General features: G+C 39.0%; 1 protein-coding gene across 1 annotated transcript; it reads right to left on the bottom strand.

Moving 5' to 3' along the window:
• Positions 1-575: 575 nt before the first annotated feature.
• On the bottom strand, positions 576-23,929 carry LOC131224729 (uncharacterized). The gene is made up of 3 exons (XM_058220046.1): positions 23,790-23,929; positions 1,214-1,418; positions 576-1,118 (listed from the first exon to the last, which is right to left on the bottom strand). The coding sequence occupies exons 1-3, from the start codon at positions 23,927-23,929 to the stop codon at positions 576-578; spliced, it is 888 nt and encodes a 295-aa protein (XP_058076029.1).
• Positions 23,930-24,204: the final 275 nt, after the last annotated feature.

The raw sequence follows: 24,204 nt of genomic DNA, 5'->3' as shown, positions 1-24,204 counted from the left end.
TCCGAACTAAATATTTACCATAAAATAAGTGGGACAGAACTTGCAATCTTGGGGATATGCAATTGCACAATCAGACTGCCTTTCCTCTAGGAAGTCAACATATTTGTCGATAGCCTACTCCACAAGATAATATGATTCAGCAATAATCGATTAAAAGATATAACTATATGAAAGTCAATGTATATAGACACTCTCATACGAATGCTTACCACGCTATCAACCCACGCATCATCTACCCATATAGACTTGAACCATGAAGCCTCTCCCGTCCCCTTATTTGCTTCATAGTATTTTTCTACCTCTTTGAGTTCATCCGTCGATAGCATCCTGAATGGATCCATCTGTAGATGAAATGGTATCGGAGATGTAGGAAAGTTTACGACTTCCTCAGGTCGCCTCACCACGTTCGGGATTGTATTGATCGAAGACATGGACAAGAATGGAGAAACCATATAATAAGATGGCTTAAGTACCCTTTTAGTTCTCCTTACATAAACAAGAGGAGAAACGGGTACTTCATCCAATAGATTACGCTCTGCCATACCATACGATTGCACCTCCAACTCCACATTTCCCTATTCTTTTTCTTCCATATCCTCAACTTTGACTTTCTTCTTCAACTCCTCGTCCTCATCCCTCATAAACTGTCCTCTCTTTATATAGAAATATTCCTTCTCCTTCTTTAAGGACTCCCTCTCTTTCGCTAAGTTTTCAGTTTCTCTCAATAACTCACACATCCGCCTATTCAACTCCTCGTTCATGATGAAAAATAATTCCTTCTCTTTCTTCAACTGCACTCTCTCGTTTAGATCTACTCTCTCCATCTTTAACAATTCTTTCTCTTTCAACAACGCCTCCCTCTCATCAAGCCTCTCTTCTCTCTTTCTCAACTCTTCCTTCTCTTTCCTTAGCTCATCCCTCTCCTTCTTCAACTCCTCTCTCTCCTTCTTCAACTCATCTATCCCAACCCTAAATTCATCCATCAAAAGAGATGGTTTCACGATATTCCCCCCTGATCCCTCTCCCTGTACGCCTTTTTCATCACTTTCCGCTGATCCCCCCTCACCCTCGTCATCATTCTCGTTACCCTCATCGCTCAATTCCTGAGTTTCGATGACCTTCAAAATGTATCAATGCACATATAAGAGTCGAAAAACTTTTAACGGTGAATTAAACAACATTTCATTTTAATTAAACGCTCATGATATCTCACCTGAAAACTATCACGGAGCAAGCGAACGGCGTCCGTTTCCCATTCTCGTAGGGTGGGTTCCAAGTTCTTTATTAAGATAGTCTGCAAAAGAACCCAGATTGATGTTAATATACGGAGTGTAAGTGTCAAATCAAGCAAAGTGAATGGTCGAGAAATACATATACTTACAGCTTCACTCTCAAAAATTACAAATATTTTGTTGTACCTCCAACCCTTCCAACCTCAATATTAAATGAAGCATGGAATTTGCGAGGGAACAAATGAAATAACACACTCTTGTAGGGCCGATAATCTCTCTACAGCCCATATCTGTTTTAAAGAAATTGCATGAGGATAAAAATTCACAATTGAATATAATCATGTAGAATAAAGAAGGAATTGAGCGAGGGAAGCTACAAATTGAGCGAGGGAACCTAAAAATTGAGCGAGGCAACCTAGGATTTGAACGAGGTAACCTAGGAATTGAGCGAGGCAACATAGGGATTGAGCAAGGGAACCTACAAGTTGAGTGAGGCAATGTAGAAATTCAGCTAGGAATCCTAGGAATTGAGCGAGGAAAGCTAGAAATTGAGCGAGGGAACCTAGGATTTGAGCGAGACAACCTAGAAATTGAGCGATGCAACGTAGGGATTGAGCGAGGGAAACTAGGAATTGAGCGAGGCAACGTAGAAATTCAACGAGGAATCCTAGGAATTGAGCAAGGCAATGTAGGAATTCAGCGAGGCAACGTAGGATTTGAGCAAGGCAACCGAGGGAACCTAGGAATTGACGAGGAAAGCTACAAATTAAGCAAGGGAACCTAGAAATTAAGCGAGGCAACTTAGGAATTGAGCGAGGCAACCTAGGAATTGAGCGAGGCAATGTAAAAATTGGAGCGAGGCAACCTAGGAATTGAGCGAAGGAACCTAGAAATTGAGCGACGGAACCTAGAAATTCAGCGAGGAAACCTAGGATTTGATCGAGGCAACCTAGGAATTCAGTGAGGGAAATTAGAAATTGAGCGAGAGAAGCTAGAATTTGAGCGAGGGAACCTAGAAATTCAGCGAGGCAACCTATAAATTGAGCGAGGCAACTTAGGAATTGAGCTACGTAACATGAAAATTCAGCGAGGAAACCTAAGAATTGAGCTAGGGCAGTTAGAGGAAGATATAAATTAAGCGAAGGAGGCTAGAAATTGAGAGAGGGAGGCTAGAAATTGAGTGAGGCAACCTAGGAATTGAGCGAGGCAACAAGGAAATTTAGCGAGGAAACCTAGGAATTGAGCTAGGGAAGCTAGAAGAAGCTAGAAATTAAGCGACGGAGGCTAGAAATTGAGAGAGGGAACCTATAAATTGAACGAGGCAACCTAGGAATTGAGCAAGGGAAGCTAGAAATTGAGTGAGGCAACCTAAAAATTGAGCGAGGGAACGTGAAAATTCAGCGAGGCAACCTAAGAATTGAGTGAGGGAAGTTAGAAATTGAGCGAAGGAACCTATAAATTCAGCGATGCAACGTATAAATTTAGCAAGGCAACCAATAGATTGAGTGCTAGTTAAATCATCAACAAAGATGAGAACGACTTTATTTTGAGAGACTATCTATCCTCTCATAGATAAAGGAATAGATAAAACAGAGAAGATCTTTATATCTTTTCTCATAGATATAATATAGAAGAGAGATCCGTCTCATTTTTTATCAGGAGAGATCTCTCTTCTTTGAGGGCTTAGGATTCAACGATTTTTAAGAGCAAGACAGAGAAAAGAAGTGTTGAGATAATACCTTTCATCCTAATCTCATCTACTGGAAAAGGGGGCCCTCTTGATCACCTGAATAGATTTGTAGGCAGAATTAGCATAATTATGACCGTGAGGATTGAGCTGCCAAATGAGATTATCCTCATTCCTCGGTTGGGGTTCTGGAAGATAACATTTATGCAGTAAAAAAAGTCTTCTGAATTCAGCGAGGGAAGCTACAAATTGAGTAAGGGAACCTAGGAATTGAGCAAGGCAACGTAAAAATTCAACGAGGCAACCGACAAATTGAGCAAGGGAATCATGAATTTGAGCGAGGCAAGCTTGAAATTGGGTGAGGCTAACATGAATTGGAATGAACTTTAAATTTAATTGACCTAGCCTAACAATTTGCTCTTTGGTGAATTTGACCGAGTAGTTAATGAAATTGACCGAGATTTACATGAAATTCTCTTCGGTGAATTTGACCGAGCAATTAATGAAATTGACCGAGTGGTTCATAAAATCTTTCGTTACATTACGTGAATCCGTGGAAGTTCCCCATCATATTTTTATGATATCTCCGTCAAATTTATGAATTGCTCGGGGAATTTCACCAATCGTGACCCGAGAAGTAGGTCAAATGGACCAAAACCTCTCACAATTTGGATTTATAGTTTGCTCAGTACGCACTTATAGTGCTGAGTTAACTGAGTTGGGCACACCCAGGTCCATAGCTCAATTGGCAGACTGAGTGGAGATACCTCATGTCAAACACTTGAAGTCTTGGTATTGATCCCTAGCAGGGGTGGCTAACATGGAGTGTGTGTACTGACATGGGTGTGTACTAACAAGCTAACCCAATAAAATAAAATAAAATAAAAATTAATAATAAAATTTTTTTAAAAAAATTACATAAACTGAGTTGGGCCCGCCTTGAATGTATGTGGACTATCCACGACGTTCATCCGTTTTTCCATCTAAAGTAAGGGTTTTAGCCCAAAATGGTGGCATATCGAAATATCAAGTGAATCACAGCACAAGAAACCGTGGTTCCACCGTAGAAACCTTGTTATGCCCCCACAATGATGTTTTACTTGTAATCCATCATATTCATATGATGATTTTTGCATGGATGTACCGAAAACTAAGATTCGAGCTTCATCCAGCAGTTCAATGGCCCACAAAAAATTTACACCGTTTAGGTAAATGTACTTCATAATACCTGTAGTGCGTACTTTCTTCCGTGGAGGGACCATTTTCAGCAAAACGAGATAACGCTGCTGAATAGAGACGGTGGGATCCAGCTGAAGCGTGGTGCGATCCAAGCAGCAGATGTAGTGCAGTAGTTTTCGTCCTCCTGTTTTTCGAAAATGGAGCGAGGGAAAGGTTGGGAGAGGAAAAGCAACGGCAGTAAAAAGGAGGGGCAGTTTCGTCCTCAAACTTACTGTCCGCACGTGCTAGTCTAAGTTGGTAACTTAAGTTTGTATTCCTTCATAAAAACCGCTCGGTAAAAGGTTTTATCTACAGTGGTCATTTTCTCTGATCCAAAACTTTTGTGGCTGCATTTAAACAACTTTTGTAGGCGCTTGAATGTTTTAACGGTGGAAGTTCAATTCTCACCTTTTTCCCGTAGTGTGTCCCACTCAAGGTTTGGATCTATATCGTTGTTGGGTCCATGTCATAACATGATCTATCAAAGCTGATGAGCAGGCTAGATTTACAACAAACATCACGGTGGGCTCCAACTAGCTTTCAGTTACAACCGGAGGATGTAGGCTTCCGTTTCCAATAACATAGGGAGAGAGAGCCTCAACGAAGAGGGATTAAATGAAGAGAGAGAGAGAGGGGGGGTAGTACGAGAAGATTGTTTTAAAAGAAAATGGAATATTTATAAGAGTTGAACTCCTGTGATTTATCTCGGAAATGTACCACTTGTATAACAAATTCGGTCCATTAAATATTTATGGTCCCTTATAAGCATGTAAAGCATATAAAATTATTATTTTTCTGTGATTAATAATATAATCTTCTTTTATAAGAAAAGTGGGTTGATAGAAATTCATTCCAACCGTTCAGATTTAACTTGCATGTCTGGATCAAGTGATTGGGATTTTTTTTTATTTTTTATTTTTACAGATAAAATTAAATTAGCATGCCTTATTAGATAAACAGACTAGAAATGTGACACGTATTTTATTATACCTATACGAAACTTGATGTCATGTACCATCTCATAAGTAAGCATTACATATAAATAAAGAGAATTATTTTTTCTATTTAATGCTACCTAGTTGGACCTTGTTGGGTTTTGGACTGTAGAATCACACCGAGATAGATCTGGGATAGCAATTCAAGAGCACTAAGGGGGTGTTTGATTTTTGATTTCCCCCGGTAAATACAAGGAATTACCTGATTATTGCTTTGTTTGAAAGTTGACAGGAATTACGTTTCGAAAATCGGTCCATACAAACGTTTTTATTACTGATTTAAATATGTGGGCCCCACCATGATATATATGAGCTATCCACACCATCCATCCTTTTAAAAAATACATTTTAAGGCATAAGCCCAAAACTGAGGAAAATAAAAAGCTCAATTGGACCACACCTGAGGAAACAAGGATCATTAAAACGTCAATGGTTGAAAGTTGTTTTCTCCCTAGGGCCCACAGTGATGTTTATTTGTCATCCAACCCGTTAATAAGGTCACACAGTCATGGATAAAGTGGAAACAAAAATATCAATTTGATCTAAAACTTCCAGGGTCTTCAAGAAGCTTTCAATGGTAGGAGTTCAATTCCCATTGTTTCTAATAGTGTAGTCCACTTGATCTTTGGATCTATATATGTTTTTGGTTCATGCCCTAAAATGAGTTGGCTAAAGGGATGGACGGTGTGGATAATATAAAAACATCAAGCTGAGCCCCACAATTTAACTTTTTTTTTCATCGAGTGACGTGAGAAGTGCTATAAATGAAAGGCGGCAGTCAAATCACCTTGGAAAAATCAACTGAAAACACGGAGGTAAATAATTATTACACATTTACCTGGAATTACCTCTGTAATTCGAAAATCAAACAGGCCCTAAGCAAACACAGAGAACATTAAGATTTAATGTGGAAAACCCTTTAGGGAAAAAACCATAGCATAAAGTGACAGATCTTCACTATGAAAGCAGAATTTACAAAGAGAAAAGACTTACTTGATTCAAACAAGCTTGAATCTCACCCTTGCTACACCCTTTGCAAACCTGAAAACCCTTTTAGAAAGCTTTAAAATCCCTTAGAATAATACGTCTCAATTCCGTTTACACCCATATATATAATTTTAGGAAGAATCCCAAACAAAATTGGAAAGAATTATAAACAAAATTGAAAACAAATCCCGCACTTTCACAGTTGCGCGAAAAATCTACGTAAAATCTGATTAGATTTAAGATATCAAATACAACAATCTCCACCATGTCTTCAATCTTTAAACATATAGTTTATTATTCTCTTCTCTTATCTCTGCCTCACATAATAGCTTCATCAATGCTTCTCGTGCATACTCTGTATTCCTTTTACGCCATCGCCAAGCTCAGAAAAGTTGCACAGAACTTGAACTTCTCTTTAGGAACAACCTTGGTGAGCATGTCCACTGAATTCACGCTGGTGTGAATCTTCTCCAAAGTCACGCCTCCTTCTTCAAGCACATATTGGATAAAGTGGTGACGAACATCAATGTGTTTAGCACGAGAGTGATAAACATAATTTTTAGCCAAATTAATAGTGTTCTCGCTATAACAATTAACCGGCATGGCCTCCTGTTGAAGCCCTAACTGATTTATCATGCTTCTTAACCAGGCACCTTCCTTAAACACTTTTGTCACTGCCATATATTCCACTTTGGTCATGAAAAGAGTCACCATGGACTGAAGCTTTGATATCTAACTAATTGCTCCACCCACTAGTACAAACGAGTAACTTGAAGTCAAATTTTTAGAATCCATACTGCTTGCGTAGTCTGAATCCACATACCCTACCAATTTTGCTCATGTCTTCTCAAAAGTTAAAATATAGTCTTTTGTACCTCGAATGTATCGAAGTAGTCATTTCGCCGCTTTCCAATGTTACTTACTGGGGTTTGACATGTATCTGCTCACAACACCGACTGCCTGTGAAATATCTGGTCTCGTACAGACCATGACATACATTAAACTGCCAACCACATTCAAATAAGGCACATGAGACATAACATGCTTTTCCTCATTTGATTTAAGACATTGTTCTGAGGAAAGCTTGAAGTGGGCCGCATGGGGAACACTCACTGGCTTTGCCTGGTCCATCCCATACTTGATCAGCATATTTTCAAGGTGTTCTACCTGTGATAACTAAAGCCTATTCCTCTTCCTATCTTTATGAATATCTATGCCGAGAACCCTCTTTGCAGCCCCCAGATCTTTCATCTCGTATGTCCCTGATAACCGAGTCTTCAGTTCGTTAATTTCAGACATATCATGACTAGCGATTAACATATCATTAATATACAATATTAGGATGACGAATTTGCCATCACTCAATGTCTTGTAATGAATACAATGATCGTATTCACTCCGAGTAAATTTCTGACTCAATTTGAAAGAATCAAATTTCTTATACCACTGCCTAGGCAACTATTTTAGGCCGTACAACGACCTAATTAATCTGCAAACTTTTTTCTCTGCCCCTTTAATTTCATAGCCCTCTAATTGCTTCATGTAAAACTACTCTTCCAACTCCTCGTGCAGGAATGCAGTCTTGACATCCATCTATTCCAACTCTAGATCGTATTGGGCAACCAGCGCTAACACGAATCTGATGGATACTTGCTTAACCACCGGTGCAAATATCTCTGTGAAGTTGATTCCTTCTCTTTGAGCATATCCCTTCACTACCAACCTCACTTTGTATCTATCCTATTTCCTTTTGAATAACCACTTGCATCTGATCGCTTTTCGGCCCACTAGAAGCTCCACTAGCTCCCATGTGTGATTTTTATGCAATAAGTCTATCTTATCATGCATAGCCTTCAACTTTTCTACATCAGGCCCATCAAGAGCCTCCTAAATAGTTAACAGGTCTCCCTCACCTGTAATGAGGGCATATATAATATTAGAGTCATCCTTGTATATTACCGATAACCTGCAATCACGTGGTGAGTTCCTTCTCACAGGTGGCTACTCCACCTGATCCTATACCTTTGTCTGTGCATCAATCTCTGCTTGAGTATTATCTGTATCAATCCAGACGTCAATGATCAACCTTTCTGGTTCCTCTTGCTCCTCTTGATCATTATTATGCAATACGTAGCTTTCATCGAATCTGACGTCACTGCTAGTGATGACCTTGCGTGTGACCTTGCTGAATAACCTGTAACCTTTCACACCAATACCATAGCCAATAAAAATATACTTTTTGGCTCTATGGTCTAGCTTATTCCTCTTAACTGACAGTACATGAGAGTAAGCCTCATAACCATATATGCACAAATCTGAATAGTCCAGCTTATGACTACTCCATACTTTCTCTGGAATTTTACATTCAATTACTGTAGAAGGAGATAGGTTCACCAAATAGTAAGCCATGTTAATAGCCTCAGTTCATAAGTCTTTGCCCAATACAGTATTACTTAACATGCATCGGGCCCTCTCCAAGATAGTTCGATTCATCCTCTCAGCCACACCGTTTTGTTCGAGTGTATGGTCCACTGTGTTGTGCCTAATAATTCCTTCATCCTTACAATATTCATTAAACTTAGTGGAAATAAATTCTCCACCATTGTCAGTCCTTAAAACCTTAATTTTTTGCCCTAACTATTTTTTCACCATTACCTTCCATTGTTTAAATATGGTGAAAACTTTGGATTTACGTTTCATGAAGTAAACTCAAACTTTTCGAGAGTAGTCGTTAATGAATGAAACAAACCATGACGACCCCCCAACGGAAACTTCTGGCGATGGCCCCCATACGTCAGAGTGCACATAATTAAGCACTCCTTTACATGCATATTTTTCATATTTAAAAGATAATCTTGTTTGTTTACTGTATATACAATGCTCGCATATATCTAGATTAGAATTTTTAAAAGCTGGAATCAAACAATAATCAGATAGTACCTTCATGCCTCGCTCGCTCATGTGGCCCAGATGAGTATGCCACATATGTATAGACGTGGAATCTAAAACAGCCGCTACCGCTCCACCTGATGAAGTGCTCTTGATCAACCTGTAAAGGTTTCCATACCTTTGCGCTCTCATAACCACGAGTGCCCCTTTTGAAACATTAAGGACACTATCAATACCAATGAACTAGCACCCTATAGCCTCGAGTGCACCGAGAAAAATTAGACTTTTCTTCATATCAGGAACATGCCTAACATCAGTCAAGGTACGCTTCATCCTATCAAACATCTTGATGCTCACAGTACCAATAGCCACAACATTACAGGCATTGTCATTGCTCATAAAAACATGTCCACCATTGCATTCCTTGTAACTGGCAAACCAACTCCGATGAGAAGTCATATGATATGATGCTCCTGTGTCAAGGATCCACTCATCTCTAAGATTGTCATGCAAGTATCCGACCATAGGCACTGACAGAACATCACCACTACTTGTCTCTTGATCAGATGTGACAACATTGGCCTCCTTAGAAGAAGCCACTGAGTTTTCTTTTTTCGCTTTATGATTGGTACAATCTGTTTTCATGTGTACGATCATCCTATAATTTCAACACTTTAATTTTCTTTTACCCTTGCCCTTAGATTTGGATCTAGGTCTTGGAGATCCTGTAACTCGCTCAGTATTTCTTCCTCTCGTAAACAGTGTGTCGGAAGATGTCCTCATGCCGCCGTTTAGCTTTCTCATGGCCTTCCCTTGAAGGGTTAAGATAACAATGTCGACACTCAGGGTTTTATTTGCGGTGCACATTGTGTCCTTGAATGACTTATACAATGCCGAAAGATAATTCAATAACATATATTCTTGTTCCTCATCTTTGATCACTTCCTCCATATCTAACAGTTTGCAAACCAATTTGTTGAAGTTGCTGATGGGGCCTCCAGATATCCACCCTCTGCCATCTTGAAGTTATACCACTATAGCTTCAAGTGTAGGCAATTTTCAGAGGATTTTTTCGCATAGATGTCCTCTAACTTCACCCATAAAGTAGCCACAGTTTTCTCCCTCAAAACATTATAGAGAATCTCATCTGTGAGACATGAATGAAGGTTAAAGCATTACTATCAAGAGTATCCCATTCTTTGTCTTTCATAGTCGATTTTCACTCCTCAAGAGCCTTAGCTTCCCCTTGCTTGGGTAATAGACTAATCATCTTAATCTTCCATAACTCAAAATTATTTTTTCCTGAGTACTTCTCAATATCAAACTTAACGTTTTCCATTGATGTTAATCCTTTAAAACCAGATCTGTGCCCCAATGATAGCTCTCATACCACTTGTTAGGTTTTGGACTGCGGAATCACACACAGATGTATTTAGGAAAACAATCCAAGAGTACCAAGCAAACACAAGAGAACACTAAAATTTAATGTGGAAAACCCTTTTAGAAAAAAAAAACACCACGGCACAAAGTGACAAATCTTCACTATGAAAGAAGAAATTACAAAGAGAAAAGACTTACATGATTTAAACAAGCTTGAATCTCACCCTTGCTACAACCTTTACAAACCCTAAAACTCTTTTGGAAAGCCTTAGAATCCCTTAAAATAATACATCTCAATACCATTTACAGCCATATATATAGTTTTAGGAAGAATCCCAAACAAAATCGCAAAGAATCATAAACGAAATCAGAAAAAAAATCCCTCACTTTGCTAGAACATGAAGTATATCCACACAAGTCCACTGAAATGAAAGAGACCAAATACAAATATATATATATATATATATATATATATATATATATATATATATATATATATATGTATTCACTAAGATTATGGGTTCAAGTACTCATGAACTATGCGTGGGTGTAACCTATTAGCGCATCAACCGCAACGTGACGAAGCTCTAACCACACCTTAGCGGCCATTAATCAATCGAATTAGGGTTTTCTTATCCGATGAATTTATATGCTTTGATAGGGGATTCGGGTTTTATTTATGCTCAGGGGATTAGAAATAAGGCTATGAAATCTGATTTTAGGGTTTTTTTTTTTTAAAAAAAATTCTACGTGCTCAATGGGTTGAAATTAGGGCCATGGAATTCGATTTTGTGGGGTTTGTGTGTGTGTGTGTGTGTGTGTGTGTGTGTGTGTGTGTGTGTGTGTGTGTGTGTTGAGACTCAAATATTACATATTTTCCCCACTTATATCTTGCTTTTATGAACATGATAATGCTTAATGGTGCATTTTATACTTGTTTGTGTTACAAGGTGATTTCAAGAGCTTGGATTGAAAAAAATGATAAAAGTATGGATTTAATGCTCAAGAATTGCCAAGGCATAAAATGGATTTTTAGAGACCATTGAAGATTTCAAGACCCCAAGATCTAAGATAACCAAGTGGAGAAAGAATGAAGTCGAAAGAACAAAGTGCTGAAATTCACTTCATTACCTGTGTCATCGACTATTATTCAATGACATTGAACACAGCTCAATGACATCGAATTTTTACAAGAAAATCAAGTTGGCCGCTAGACGTATTAGGTGTCATTCTCGATTACTCAAAGACTCTCTCGATGACATTGAGGAGTTGCTCAATGTCATTGAACACGGCTCGATGGCATCGAATTTATTGAAGAAACTGAAGCACTCGCTGGACTGTTTTGGACACTTTATCGATGGATTGAGAACTTGTTCGATGACTCGAAGCTTCGCTCGATGACATCGAAGGAAGGTTCGATGACACAGAGACTTACGCAGTGTGAAATAAGGGTGCACACAGGTCAGCTCGGTCCGGTTCTTGGGTGAAATTGGAACTGAACCGTTCCTAACAATTCTAGAATTTTCGGAACCGAAACCGGACCATTAGAACCCTAGAACCGAACTAGAACCAGACCGTGAAAACTGGTTTGGTTCCACGGTTCTAAGCTTTCTAAAATCTAGCCCAAATTCAGAAGCTACACTGACTATCAACCTGTGAAAAGTTCCTCACCTGGAGCTGCCAAATTCAACCATAAAATAGAGGGATCTCGCGCAATGGGCCAGACGGTCAACAAGAGAGGGATCTCTCGGGATGGGCCAGATGGTCAGAAAGAGACAGATGATGACCAAGAGAGAGACGATAAGAGAGAGAGAGAGGCAGGGGCTTGGGCAACTGCATGATGCACGCAGACTCGTAAATGATGAGAGAAAGAGAGATAGAGAGAGACGGCGAGAGATGAGAGTGGGCAGGGGTCGTAGCCGCACACAGATAGAGTGAGAGACTGCGAGAGAGAGAGAGAGAGAGAGAGATAGGGTTTTTTTTTTTGTTTTAATCGCAAGTTCGGGTCCACGGTTCGGGTCAATGGTTCCGATCGGTTCTACAAGCCCCTAAACCGGAACCTAACTGTAACCAACAGTTCTTAGATTTTTGGAACCAGAACTGATGCAGTCTAGAATCGGACCAAACCGGACTATTGGATTGGTTCCGGTCCTGTTCCACATTTCTACCGGTTCGTTGTGCACCCCTAGTGAGAACGGAGAAAAGGCACGACTTTCGAATTCAAACCCCTTCGATGACATCGAAGCGTTACGTAAAGCTTACGCGGATTGCGTAAATTGTTGCAATTTTGTGAACTTGCGAAACTTGGGTTATAAATATAGGTTTCCTAGACACTTTTGATGATAACTAGGGTTTGGAGGAGCAGAGAAAAGGGGTGGAGCCATCATTTAAGAGTTTCTTTTTCTCTTCTTCTTAGTTTTTAATACTTTCTTCTAGGGTTTTGAATCCAATCATGTCTATGGTTGGATAAATTCCTTAGCTAGTGCTAAGGGGTGAAGCTTGTAGCGTGATTAGGATGTTGGTCTTATTTGGTTCTTGTTCTTGTTAAACTTCTTTTATTCCAATTTGATATTTAAGGAATACTTTTAGTTTTTAAAGGTTTGTTGTGACTTAAATTACAATAGATCTGCAATAACTTTGAGTACCTTCTTATTCTGATTTGAGATTGTGAAGTTAGTAAATCTTGTTGTTCACCATCGTCCCTTATGCATGGTTGGGTGATGGAGTCTCTTCTAACCTTCACAATTCTCCCATGTTGGTTGTGGATTGGTATATCTTGTTGTTTGTCATTGTCTCTAGGGCATGACTGGATGATGGAATCACTTCCAATCCTCACAACTCTCATCCATTGAGAATTAGGTCAATGGAAGTTTAGATTTGAGTTTATTAATATATCTTTCAATTGGATAGGATAGGACTTCAATTCTAATTGAGTTTCTTGAATCTAATAAGGAAACATCTAATAGCTGCAAGTGGATCCCCGGGCACCCTAGTTCCCACCTTTTGACTTCTTAAGTTTCTAATTAAATACTTCACAATTACTTCCTTTATTTCCCAATTTAGATTTAGATCTTCTTCTACTTTTGATTCTAGTTACTTTCAGAATACACACAAGATTAGTCCTTGTGGATTCGACTTCGATCTCACCGAGATTATTACTACATCGCGACCCTACACTTAGGGTTGTGAATAAGTTTTTGGCATCGTTGTCGGAGACTAACAGTTGCATTTTTCTGAGATTAACTTGTTTTGGAATTAGGTTAAGATTGGATCCTTACTTTTACTTGAGTGGTAAACTCTCAGGAGTTTGAACACCCGATCAAGGGTTTCAACATCCATAGGTGGTGAAATGCCACCTTGGCGTGAGTGTGTGGGGGTGTGTGTAAAAAAAATGTTAAGATTAGGATTTATTTACTTTCTATTTTTATGTTAGGGTCTTTCTGAATTATTTTTAGAAATTAACTTCCTTTCTAAATCTAGGATAGAAACTTTCCTTTTTTTTTTTAGAAACTAGGTTGCTTTCTTAGTTCTTTAATAAAAATAAAAATAAAACTAGAAACTAATTCACTTTCCTTTTCCTTCTGTAAGATCCCAATATAGAAACTTCTTATTTGGTAACTTCTTTCCAATTCTCTCTTTTTCTATTTCTAGATTTCGATTTCCCACTTTCTTTTTAGGTCTAGGTTAGATTTTGAATTTGAGGGTTGAAAGTGTTTCATGCCCAAGTAGGTCCATGATAACACTCAACGTCTCTTGAGTGAAAGAGAATTGGTTGAAGGGTTATCTATCCATCACAGGATTAGACACCATTCGAGATCCACAAAGTTAACTGAAGTTATGACTGCAAATCCACCTCAACTTAGGGTTGAGGAAATTTAAGATGAAAACAAGGTGCATTAAGCACCCCCGCCTCATACTTTACAAGACTATTTAAAACCGGCGAGGGTGAGCACACCTTCTTGTATGATTTTTTCAGAAAATACAAGACATATGGATATCAAGCCAGGGGTGATCCAACTCCTTCCAAAATTCCATTGACTTGAATATGAAAATCCATATTTACACATGAAAGAGTTTGATGAGATTATAGCCACTTTATATTTTCCGAACGTGTCTGAGGACACGGTCAGGCTGAAACTTTTTCCCTTCTCCTTGAAAGAGAAAGGTAAGACGTGGTTGCATTCATTACATCCACGATCTATTGGTAAATGGAACGACATGATAAGGGAGTTCATTAAGAAAATTTTTCCATATCATAAAACGAACACCCTCAGAAAGTCAATATGAACTTCGCCCAAATAGAAGATGAAACATTCTTCTAATGTTGGGAGCGGTTCAAGGATCTTGTCAATTCATGCATAGAACATGGTTTTGAAACTTAGAAAATAACAAGTTTTTTTTTTACAATGGGCTGACTTCTTCCATGTGTCAAATGGTCGAGACAATACACAATGGGAAATTCATGAACAAAGAGGTCGATGATGTATAAGATTATTTTGACAAACTTGCTGAAAACACACAATTATAGGACATCTCCCAAAAATCCAACACCACTTCTAGGCCTACTCAATTAAAGGAGGGGCGGAAAATATCTTCTGAAAAAAGATGGTGATATAAATGCTAAAGTGGCTAATCTAACAAGAAAACTCAAGGCCATTGAACTAAAGAAGGATAAGGCTAAGAAAACTGTTTGCGGTATTTGTGCTTGCAACATTCACACAACTGAAAATCGCCCAACAATACCTGCTTTTCAAGAGGTACTGAATGAGCAATCTATGGCCATGAATAATTACCAAGACCTTTCAGTGGATCCACTTTAAATACGTATAATCCTAGTTGGAGAAATCATCCAAACTTCAGTTTGAGGAATGGATAAACTGCTTCTCCTCAAGGATTCCCTAATCAAATTCTAAATCAAGGGAAAACCTCAAGTGGATCTGGTTCTAAAGCATCTTCAAAATCAAGAGCGTTTCAATCAGGGTATGCTATAAGCCTTTCAAGACCTTACAAAGGCCATACAAGGGCTTGAGACAAAAAATGCGATTGGGGAAAAAGGAAGCCTTCCAACTCAACCTCTTCCCAATCCAAAACAGCAATATAAAGTCAACAACCCGAGCCCTTCAAATCAAATGGAACAAGCCAAGTCTATCACCACTCTTAAGAGTGGGAAAACAATTGACAAATCTATTCCAGTAAGGGTTAAAAAGAGGACCTGGAAATAGAGGAAATTGATAGACCTAGTAACACTCCACAAGATTTAGAACCGAAACCTCAAGGCAAGCCGATTGCTCAATTTATCTAACGGTTGATTGCACCAAAATCTCTCTAACTCTCAGGACATTTTAGAGGTGCTGAAACAAGTGAAGGTCAACATTCCTCTACTAGATGTCGTTAAACAAATATCTTCATATGCCAAATTTCTGAAAGACTTATGTACGACCAAAATATGGCAAAATATTCTAAAGAAAATCTTCTTAACAAAAAAAGTGAGTGCCATCCTAAAGCAAGATGTGCCACAAAAGTACAAAGATCCTGGTAGTCTATCCGAATTGAGCACGCACTTCTTGACTTAAGAGTGAGCGTAAATCCGATCCCTTACTCGATCTACAAACAACTGGGTTTATGTGAATTAAAACTCACTCAGACCACATTACAACTTGCCAATCGCTTAGTTCGTGTACCGAGAGGGATAATTGAGGATGTGTTGGTCCAAGTTGGCAAATTCTACTACCCGGTAGATTTTATCGTCTTGGATACTCAACTCATCATAGACATGAGCACTCAAATTTCAGTCATTCTTGGTTGCCCATTCCTTGCCACATTAAATGTAATAATTATTTATAGGAATGAAGTTATGAATTTGTCTTTTGGAAATATGACATTGGAGCTCAATATCTTTTTCAATATGAGCAAACAAGCAGAGAATGATGACAATGCCCATAATATTAACTTGATTGATTCTTTCGTGGAAGATAAAACTCTGATGACCTTATCCTCTGACCCTCTAGAGACGTGCTGGACCCACTCTCATGATTTAGATGATGATATGATTAAGGAGATGGGAACCATGCTGGACACCATGGCAGTACTTGAAGTTAACCAATGGAGGACACATTTTGAAGAATTACCCCAAACTAATGTAGTGCCTCTACTGTCTAACCTCAAGGCACCGAAGCTTGACAAAAAACTTTTGCCCTCTGATTTGAAATATGTCTATTTAGGTCAAGATAAGACATACCCGGTGGTGATTTCTTCCCACCTTGAGTAAGAACAGAAGAGTATGCTTATCTCTACTCTCATTGAGCACAAAGGAGCCCTTGAATGGTCAGTTGTGGACCACAAAGGAATTAACCCTTTGATTTGTACTCAACGCATTTATCTAGAGGATAATGCGAAGACCTCCCAGCAACCACAATATAGATTAAATTCAAATATGAAGGAAGTGGTTAAAGCCGAGGTATTTAAATTATTAGATGTGGGTATCATATACCATATATCCGATAATCAATGGGTGAGTCCAACTCAGGTGGTTCCTAAGAAGTACGAGAATAACCATTGTAGCCAATGCCAACAATGAATTCATGCCAATTAGAGTTACTACTGGTTGGAGAATGTGTATTGACTACAGGAAATTGAATACCGTTACGAGAAAGGACCATTTTTCTTTGCCCTTCATTAATCAAATTTTAGAAAGGCTAGCTGGTCACTCGTACTATTGCTTCCTTAACGGATACTCGGGCTACAACTAGATAGAGATAGCCTTTGAAGATCAAGAAAAAACCACATTCACATGCTTTTTTGGCACCTTTGCTTATCGAAGGATGCCATTCAGACTGTGTAATACCCCTACCACTTTTCAGCGATGCATGATGAGTATTTTTTCTGACATGGTGGGGCAATATCTAGAAGTATTCATAGATGACTTCTCTGTCTTTGGTCCATCCTTCAGCGATTATTTAGAGAATCTTAAATGTAACACCTCGAGATTTCAAGGCCAGAGTTTATATTCGTGCCCGAGAAAACTAGGTGTTAATAATGTATAAACTGGACGCTTTAAAATCGCACTCTATTTTTTTAATTTGGATTACATCCAAATACATTCATGAAGGTAACATTCACAAGAATAAAATCAACTGTATTAATTATATTCCATCAAAGTAAAGAGAATAATCAAATGCCTTCTCAATGGAAGCTTATTACATTTGTCGAGTTCGCAGTGGAAGTATAAAGCTAAATTATAAATTATCTTCTTAATCTTTCCAATATAATCTTCTCTAGGGAGATTGTTCACTAGGTCTTTAATCTGTGCGTCACCTGCATAATCTGTATAGTTGGGAGAGTGTCAATGTCCTACTCATAGTGATAATTATCCTTTAAGATTAACAGTAATTCAAGAGCTTCATAAAAATGATGTAAATGTTCTGATACGTCAAGCACTCCACATTGCAAGAGGTATTAATGCACAAGCAATCTATATGAGATGCATGCCTAGCAAAGCATATGCGGTGTATCACACTTAGTATTGCCACAATGTGGAATGTGATTATAATTATTTGACTCGCCCGGCATATCCATACTATGGAGATTCGCCGATGTATCCGACACTGAACATGGTTTTACACGGTTATCCCAACACGGCCACAACACATGACTAAGTAAATATGCCCCCAGAGATTGGAGCAACTATTTGCAACAACCAACCCCCCATAGAAAGGAATTGATGTACTGCGTATACAGAACGACTCATGTATACTAACTAGGGCAACATCACTGGAGAACCCTATAATTATGTGGCACCTCAGGACCGCTATTGAAAACGCATTATATCCACAATATTTAATCGATCGCTAGAGGAGGGATTCCCAACATAGTACTTGCATCAAAGAGTAATCCTTAATCCATAGAAGGTTAAGAATATCAAGACACATGTTGGACCCTTAAGGAAAAAGAGGTAAGTGACAATAACCAACTCGAATAAGAGGCGAGTGACGAAGGTCAACTCGAACATGAGGAGAGAGGTTAAAGCCAACTCAATAAATAGAAGAGCGGCAACGACCGATTCTTTAATAAGGAGGGTGGCAATAGCCAACTCCATAAGTAGAAGAGCGACCACCGTCGATTCTTGGATATGAAGAGTGGAAGAGCCAAATCAATGATAAGGCAAGAGCAAGGCTTATATCCACAGTCTCCCATGAATCTAGGAAAGCTCCTTACAATGGATTTTGGTATTAAAAAAACTGAAAGGGCCAATAATTGATGATAACAATTTAAAATGAAAACAAAGGGAAGTAATGGAAATCTGAGGACAAATAAAAAGCATGTAAATGACAAGTGTAAAGGCAAGATAAAAGTATCAACTAAATTCTGACAAAAGGTATGTAAAAGGCACGATAAAATAGCATGAAGGCATAAAAGGGCAGGATAAATATATCAACTTAAATTAATATAAGCTTAAAGGATAAAACCCTCACCTTATCCTGAATAAATATGCATGTATCAGGATGTCGAGGGTTTATGAAATTGCGGTAATGATCGCTTTAGTTGAAGTGGGAATATGCCAAGATGTCCTAGAGGGGGGGTGAATAGGACTTTTTAGTATTTTATGATATTTTAAAACCTATCACCCTATCTTGAATAAATATGCATGTATCAGGATTTCTTCAATGCAACTCTAATGGCTTCCAAGCCAAATAGAGGATCCAATTACAAAGCTACTCAAAACATAGTTCATGATGGATGTGACTGTGTATGAGGTGTGATTCTACTTAGATCCAGATAATCATGTGTGCATGCAATATGATAACATTCAGAGAAATCACACAGGTAATATAAGTAAATTAAAATCACAAACACGGTCGTTTTTATAGTGGTTCGACTACTTGTCTACTCCACTTTCGGTGGACGCACTCAACCCTTGAGTGTACCGGATCTCACTAAAGGAGGTTTCAAATCAGGTTCATCTCAAACCAGTACAACCTACACTAGGCTGACTCTAACGTGTCTACACAACACAAGTTTATGCCCCACACAGGAGCAAGGGTCAACACACAACACCCAAATTTTAGGCCACACAGGCCAAGGATCTACACAAGGAACCTACCAGTTTATACTCCCATGAGCAAAGGTCAATACACAGCACCCAACTTTTAGGCCACACAGGCCAAGGATCCACACAAGGAACCTACTAGTTTATGCTCTCATGAGTAAGGGTCAACACACAGCACCCAGGTTTTAGACCACACAGGTCAAGGACTTACACAAGTACTAAGTTTACACTCTCTACAGAGCAAGGGTCAACACAAAGCACCCCTACGCACACTCCCGTCGGAGGCCTCCTATGAGGACTTAAAAGGGGTGAGAAACACCTTAGACCTAATCCTACAAAAGGAATGATCACAAGGGTTTTCTTTACTCTAATGACTTACAGATAAGTAGATAAGCCCCATTAAGCATGTTGATGAAGATCTCCTCCTTTGATAATGAAGAATCTTTAGCTTCCTTGAACCGTAACATAAATGATGTACCAATGTAAGGCAATGGGTTGGGTCAAGGTTATGATGGAATCCAACTCTATTAGATGTTTTCCTATAAAGGAGACAGAGCGATTCCAATCATCTATGCATTCAAGGTATCCCAGCTTAAGGATTTGCTATTAAGGTAGTAGCTACAGGATCCTTGAATGAGGAAGTTCATTCCCCAATCCACTTTATTGATTATTAATGATGAGGGTGGATTGGAGGATGAACTCCTATAAGAGAAAAGGCTTAAGGTATATGATCTGGGTTTAAACACTCAAAAGCACTCTCTATTTTATCTACAAACAACCAAAGGCAAGCTCTCATTAAATAGGTAAAAAGTTTCAACGGATATAAAACAGTCATATTTTTTACAAAGTTCGATATCATCGAGCGTATACTCTCGATAATTGGCCGCTCGATGATACGAACTCAAACTGTCAAATGCTTTTAAACCGTTTTGCCAACTGGTTGAGGAGATCGAACATGCTTCGATGTCATCGAATTTCGAACTCCGATTTCATCGAAACAAGGTTCGATTCCTCGACATGTGAAAATGAGAGAGCTGATGCCTTTGAAACTTATCAGGTATATGATATGATCGAGGATCCTTCGATATCATCGAAATTTGAATATCGATGGTATCGATGACGGTGTCAATTCATCGATAATTTCAAGAAATTTTCTTATAAGCTTGCTCGACAGTTTATGTCCTATTTTGATGACATCGATCACATATCGATATGATCGATATTTGAATATTGATTTTATTGAGGGATCCTCGATACGAGAAATATTTTACCTGAAAACTTGCTGGGCAGATTAGTGTCTCAATCTGATATCATCAAAGGTTTATTGATATCATCGAGATTTGAATTTTGAGGATATCGAGGTTCTCTTCAATATATCGAGAACCATATGATTTGCCTTAGCAATATATTAGACATAAAGTTGACTTGATGGACTTGAGATTCAAAATTTGATGATATCGAACAGTCCATCGATTCATCGATAATTTAGTTCAGAGTTCTTTGTGGTTGCCGGACATCTGAAATCTTCATTTCGATAATATCGAGTGAGTTTCGAGGACATCAATAACAGGGTTTGATTTCATCGAACCACGTGTCGATAAATCGACAAAGGCAGAAAATTTAGAAATTTTCCTGATTTTGCAGAGTAATTTTCTCACCTAAAACCCTAGGATGTTCTAATTTTAAGGGTTTTATATACCTGGTGTTTTGGGACATGAGATGTGAGGCTAAGGTTTACCTTTAACAAGTTCGGGCACACATCTAGTTGAGGCAGATGCTTGAACAATCTTCATATGGAGCTCCTTTGTCTTGCTGACTCAACACTTACACTAATTGACAACCCAGGGCACTTTCAGTTTAAACCTCAGATCTTAACTCGTGGTGTAGCGAGTCACTCGCTCGAGAAGGGCCGACTGCCAACGACCACTATCTCTCTCCCTCTCTCTCTCTCTCTCTCTCTCTCTCTCTCTTCTTCTCTTTCTTTTCTTTTCTTTCTCTTCCTTTTCTTTTTTTCTTTTCCTTTCTTTTTCTTTCTCCTTCTCTCTCTTTTCTTCTCTTTTCCTTTCCTTTCCTTTCTTTCTTTCTTTCATCTTCTCTTTTCTTTTCTTTTCCTCTTTGTTTTCTTTCTCTTTTCTTCCTTGCTGGCAAGTCTAGATGCCTCTTACTGCCACTGGCTAAAGCTCTCTTTTTTCCACGTTTTCTTTTTTTTTTTTCCTTTCTTGTTCTCACGGTCCCCTCTAGGGTCGGACGTGAGGCTTTTATAGGCCTAGGGACTTCCAGACCTTTCCTGCAAAGCCTTTCGCAGAATATTGCGCAACAAGGAAACCGCAACATCCCTTTTCGCAGCCTTGTTTGTTGCGTAACAAGGATTAGAACCACGTGTAGATCACCACTCTTCTTCAGATCACTTCTGCTAGCATGGATGTGGTTGGATCTCACATTCCGAGGGTTTGGATGCATTTGATCAGGGCCAAGATCCTGATCTTGATCGCCCACCAAGTCGAAGCCTCAAGTTACGTCCGTTTCTGCATCCGCTGCGGAATCCACAGAACTGTGTTATTCGGTGGGGCCCATGATAGGAAATGTATGGGAAATCTACTACATCCACTGTTTTTTACGTATAATCTTGGCCTAGGAGGAGGTGTTTTCGATCTACGTTTGGTGTGGCCCATCGAGTTAAACTTGCTGTGGTGATTCGAATGTTCAGCACGATGAGAGTGATCCCTGATTGTATCCTTGGCACGATTTACGTGGTCCTGGTCGGACCTCTCATGCAATCAAATGGACGGTTTGGATTTTCGTGATCAGTCGCGCGTGGTGGCCCACAACTATTCACAATCGAATGCTGTTTGATCGGATTCTTGCGGACGGGACTCCTTGCCACTATTGTTGTAAGCACGTGTGCATGCATGGGTGCACGGGAACAACATGGTTTTAGTAAATATTCCGTCTTGCACGCGATGAACGGCTTGGGTCATCCAAATGGATGATGATAGTGGTCCAACATCATCTCAGCGGCGATCATTCACAGCTATTTCGCACGCAGAAGAAATTCTCCCTTTGGTTTGAATCTTATCGGGATAAGGAAACCCTGACCGTCTTGAAGTTATGGTGTGGCACGGGTCTACACCCATTGTGTGTATGTACTACACAGGGTGGGGTCCACCGTGATGTTTTCTGATGGATCTACACCGTCCATTCATTTTTCTATCTAATTTAAGGGGTTAAGCCAAAATGGGTGCACCTCCAAAGGTCAGATGGGCCCCAAAATCAATGGTTAACGGTTGATCTATCCATTGGGTTAATTTTACAATAATCTAAGGGCTGAAATTCGACGTATATGGTTAATTTAGGATTTATAGGCTTGGTATAAAATTTCATATCAAACGGACCATGGGAACCAAATGATCTAAAATTCAGGGGTCTAAGTTAGTGGCATTCTCGTAATTATTGATAATCCAAGAGTTTTGGGAAATCTAATGGTTCTAGATGATTATAGGCATGTTTCCAAGTAATTCTTATAAAGGAACTTATATCCAATTCCTTATGGGTGAAGGATTATATATTGACTTAGTTCAAGGGGATGTACATGTACTAATCCACGTGATTAACGATCGGATGGCCTGATTTATAAATGACAGCTGTTCTCAAGGGTTAGATTCACTAATTTACTTATGGAAAGTCTACAAGTCAAGTCTTATGATGGATAATCAATGGTCAGATGGCTTGATCTATGAATGGAGATCATCCCTAACGGTTAAGTTAGTGTTAGGGCAAGGATGTAAGGCTAGAATAGTTGGATTGGTAACGTACACACGTATATGTTACGTTGAATCTTATAGTAATGCTCGAGGACTTTTGATGCTCACATATCAGAAAGTTCAAGGCGTTACATTAAATGTGTGCTGAAGCGATGTGAGGAAAAGAATTTGGTACTAAATTGAGATAAGTATCATTTCATGGTTCGTAGGGGAATTGTTCTTAGATATATCATCTCGTCCAAGTGAATTGAGGTAGATAAAGCTAAAATTGATCTTATCTCTACTATACCTCCACCTAAGAGCATATGAGATGTGCGATCCTTCTTAGGACACGCTAGGTTTTACAGAAAATTCATAAAGGACTTTAGTCATGTAACGCCCCGGTTTTTCAGAGCCCGAGTATACAACTCGCTTCCGAAAATTCCAGGAGTTAATAGATCATTAAGAGGCAATCAATATAAAATCAAAGTGCATATAACAAAAACCAAGCTTAATATAAGCCATAACCAAAATAAGAACAATATCTCGGTCCACTCAGTTGGGGACTCAATCAAGTTTTAAATGTACTAAATAAACATCAACAACTAAATCTACTGATTCAGTCCGAAGTATTCAGCTGCTCCCTGATGCGACTCCTCATCATACAACTCCTCATCTGCACTAGCTGCAACAGTCTCGGGGTCCGCTGCGTATTCGCTTAAACCTGCACCTGCATCCTTTATACAGTTGAACATTGATGAATGAGTGAGCAACTTAGTGTGAATTCCCCTCAAGATTACACACTGCCGCCTTAGGCAAGTATATCATAAAACAACAAGAGAAACAAAACATGATAAGATGCAATCTTATTATATGCATGGATGTATGAGTGCACATCAACTGGGGATGCTCATCCAGTTGGCTTTTGGGCAAAACCCATGCATGTGGCCAGTCACTAGCGAAAGTACATAGTACATGTGTAGTGCCAAACTCATCCAAAGTGGGCCAATAGTCGATGGTCTAAGAGCTA

The sequence above is a fragment of the Magnolia sinica genome, chromosome 2 (genome assembly GCF_029962835.1).
Source record: "Magnolia sinica isolate HGM2019 chromosome 2, MsV1, whole genome shotgun sequence".
NCBI classification, from domain to species: domain Eukaryota; kingdom Viridiplantae; phylum Streptophyta; class Magnoliopsida; order Magnoliales; family Magnoliaceae; genus Magnolia; species Magnolia sinica.
This window is presented reverse-complemented; position numbering and strand designations above follow the sequence as displayed.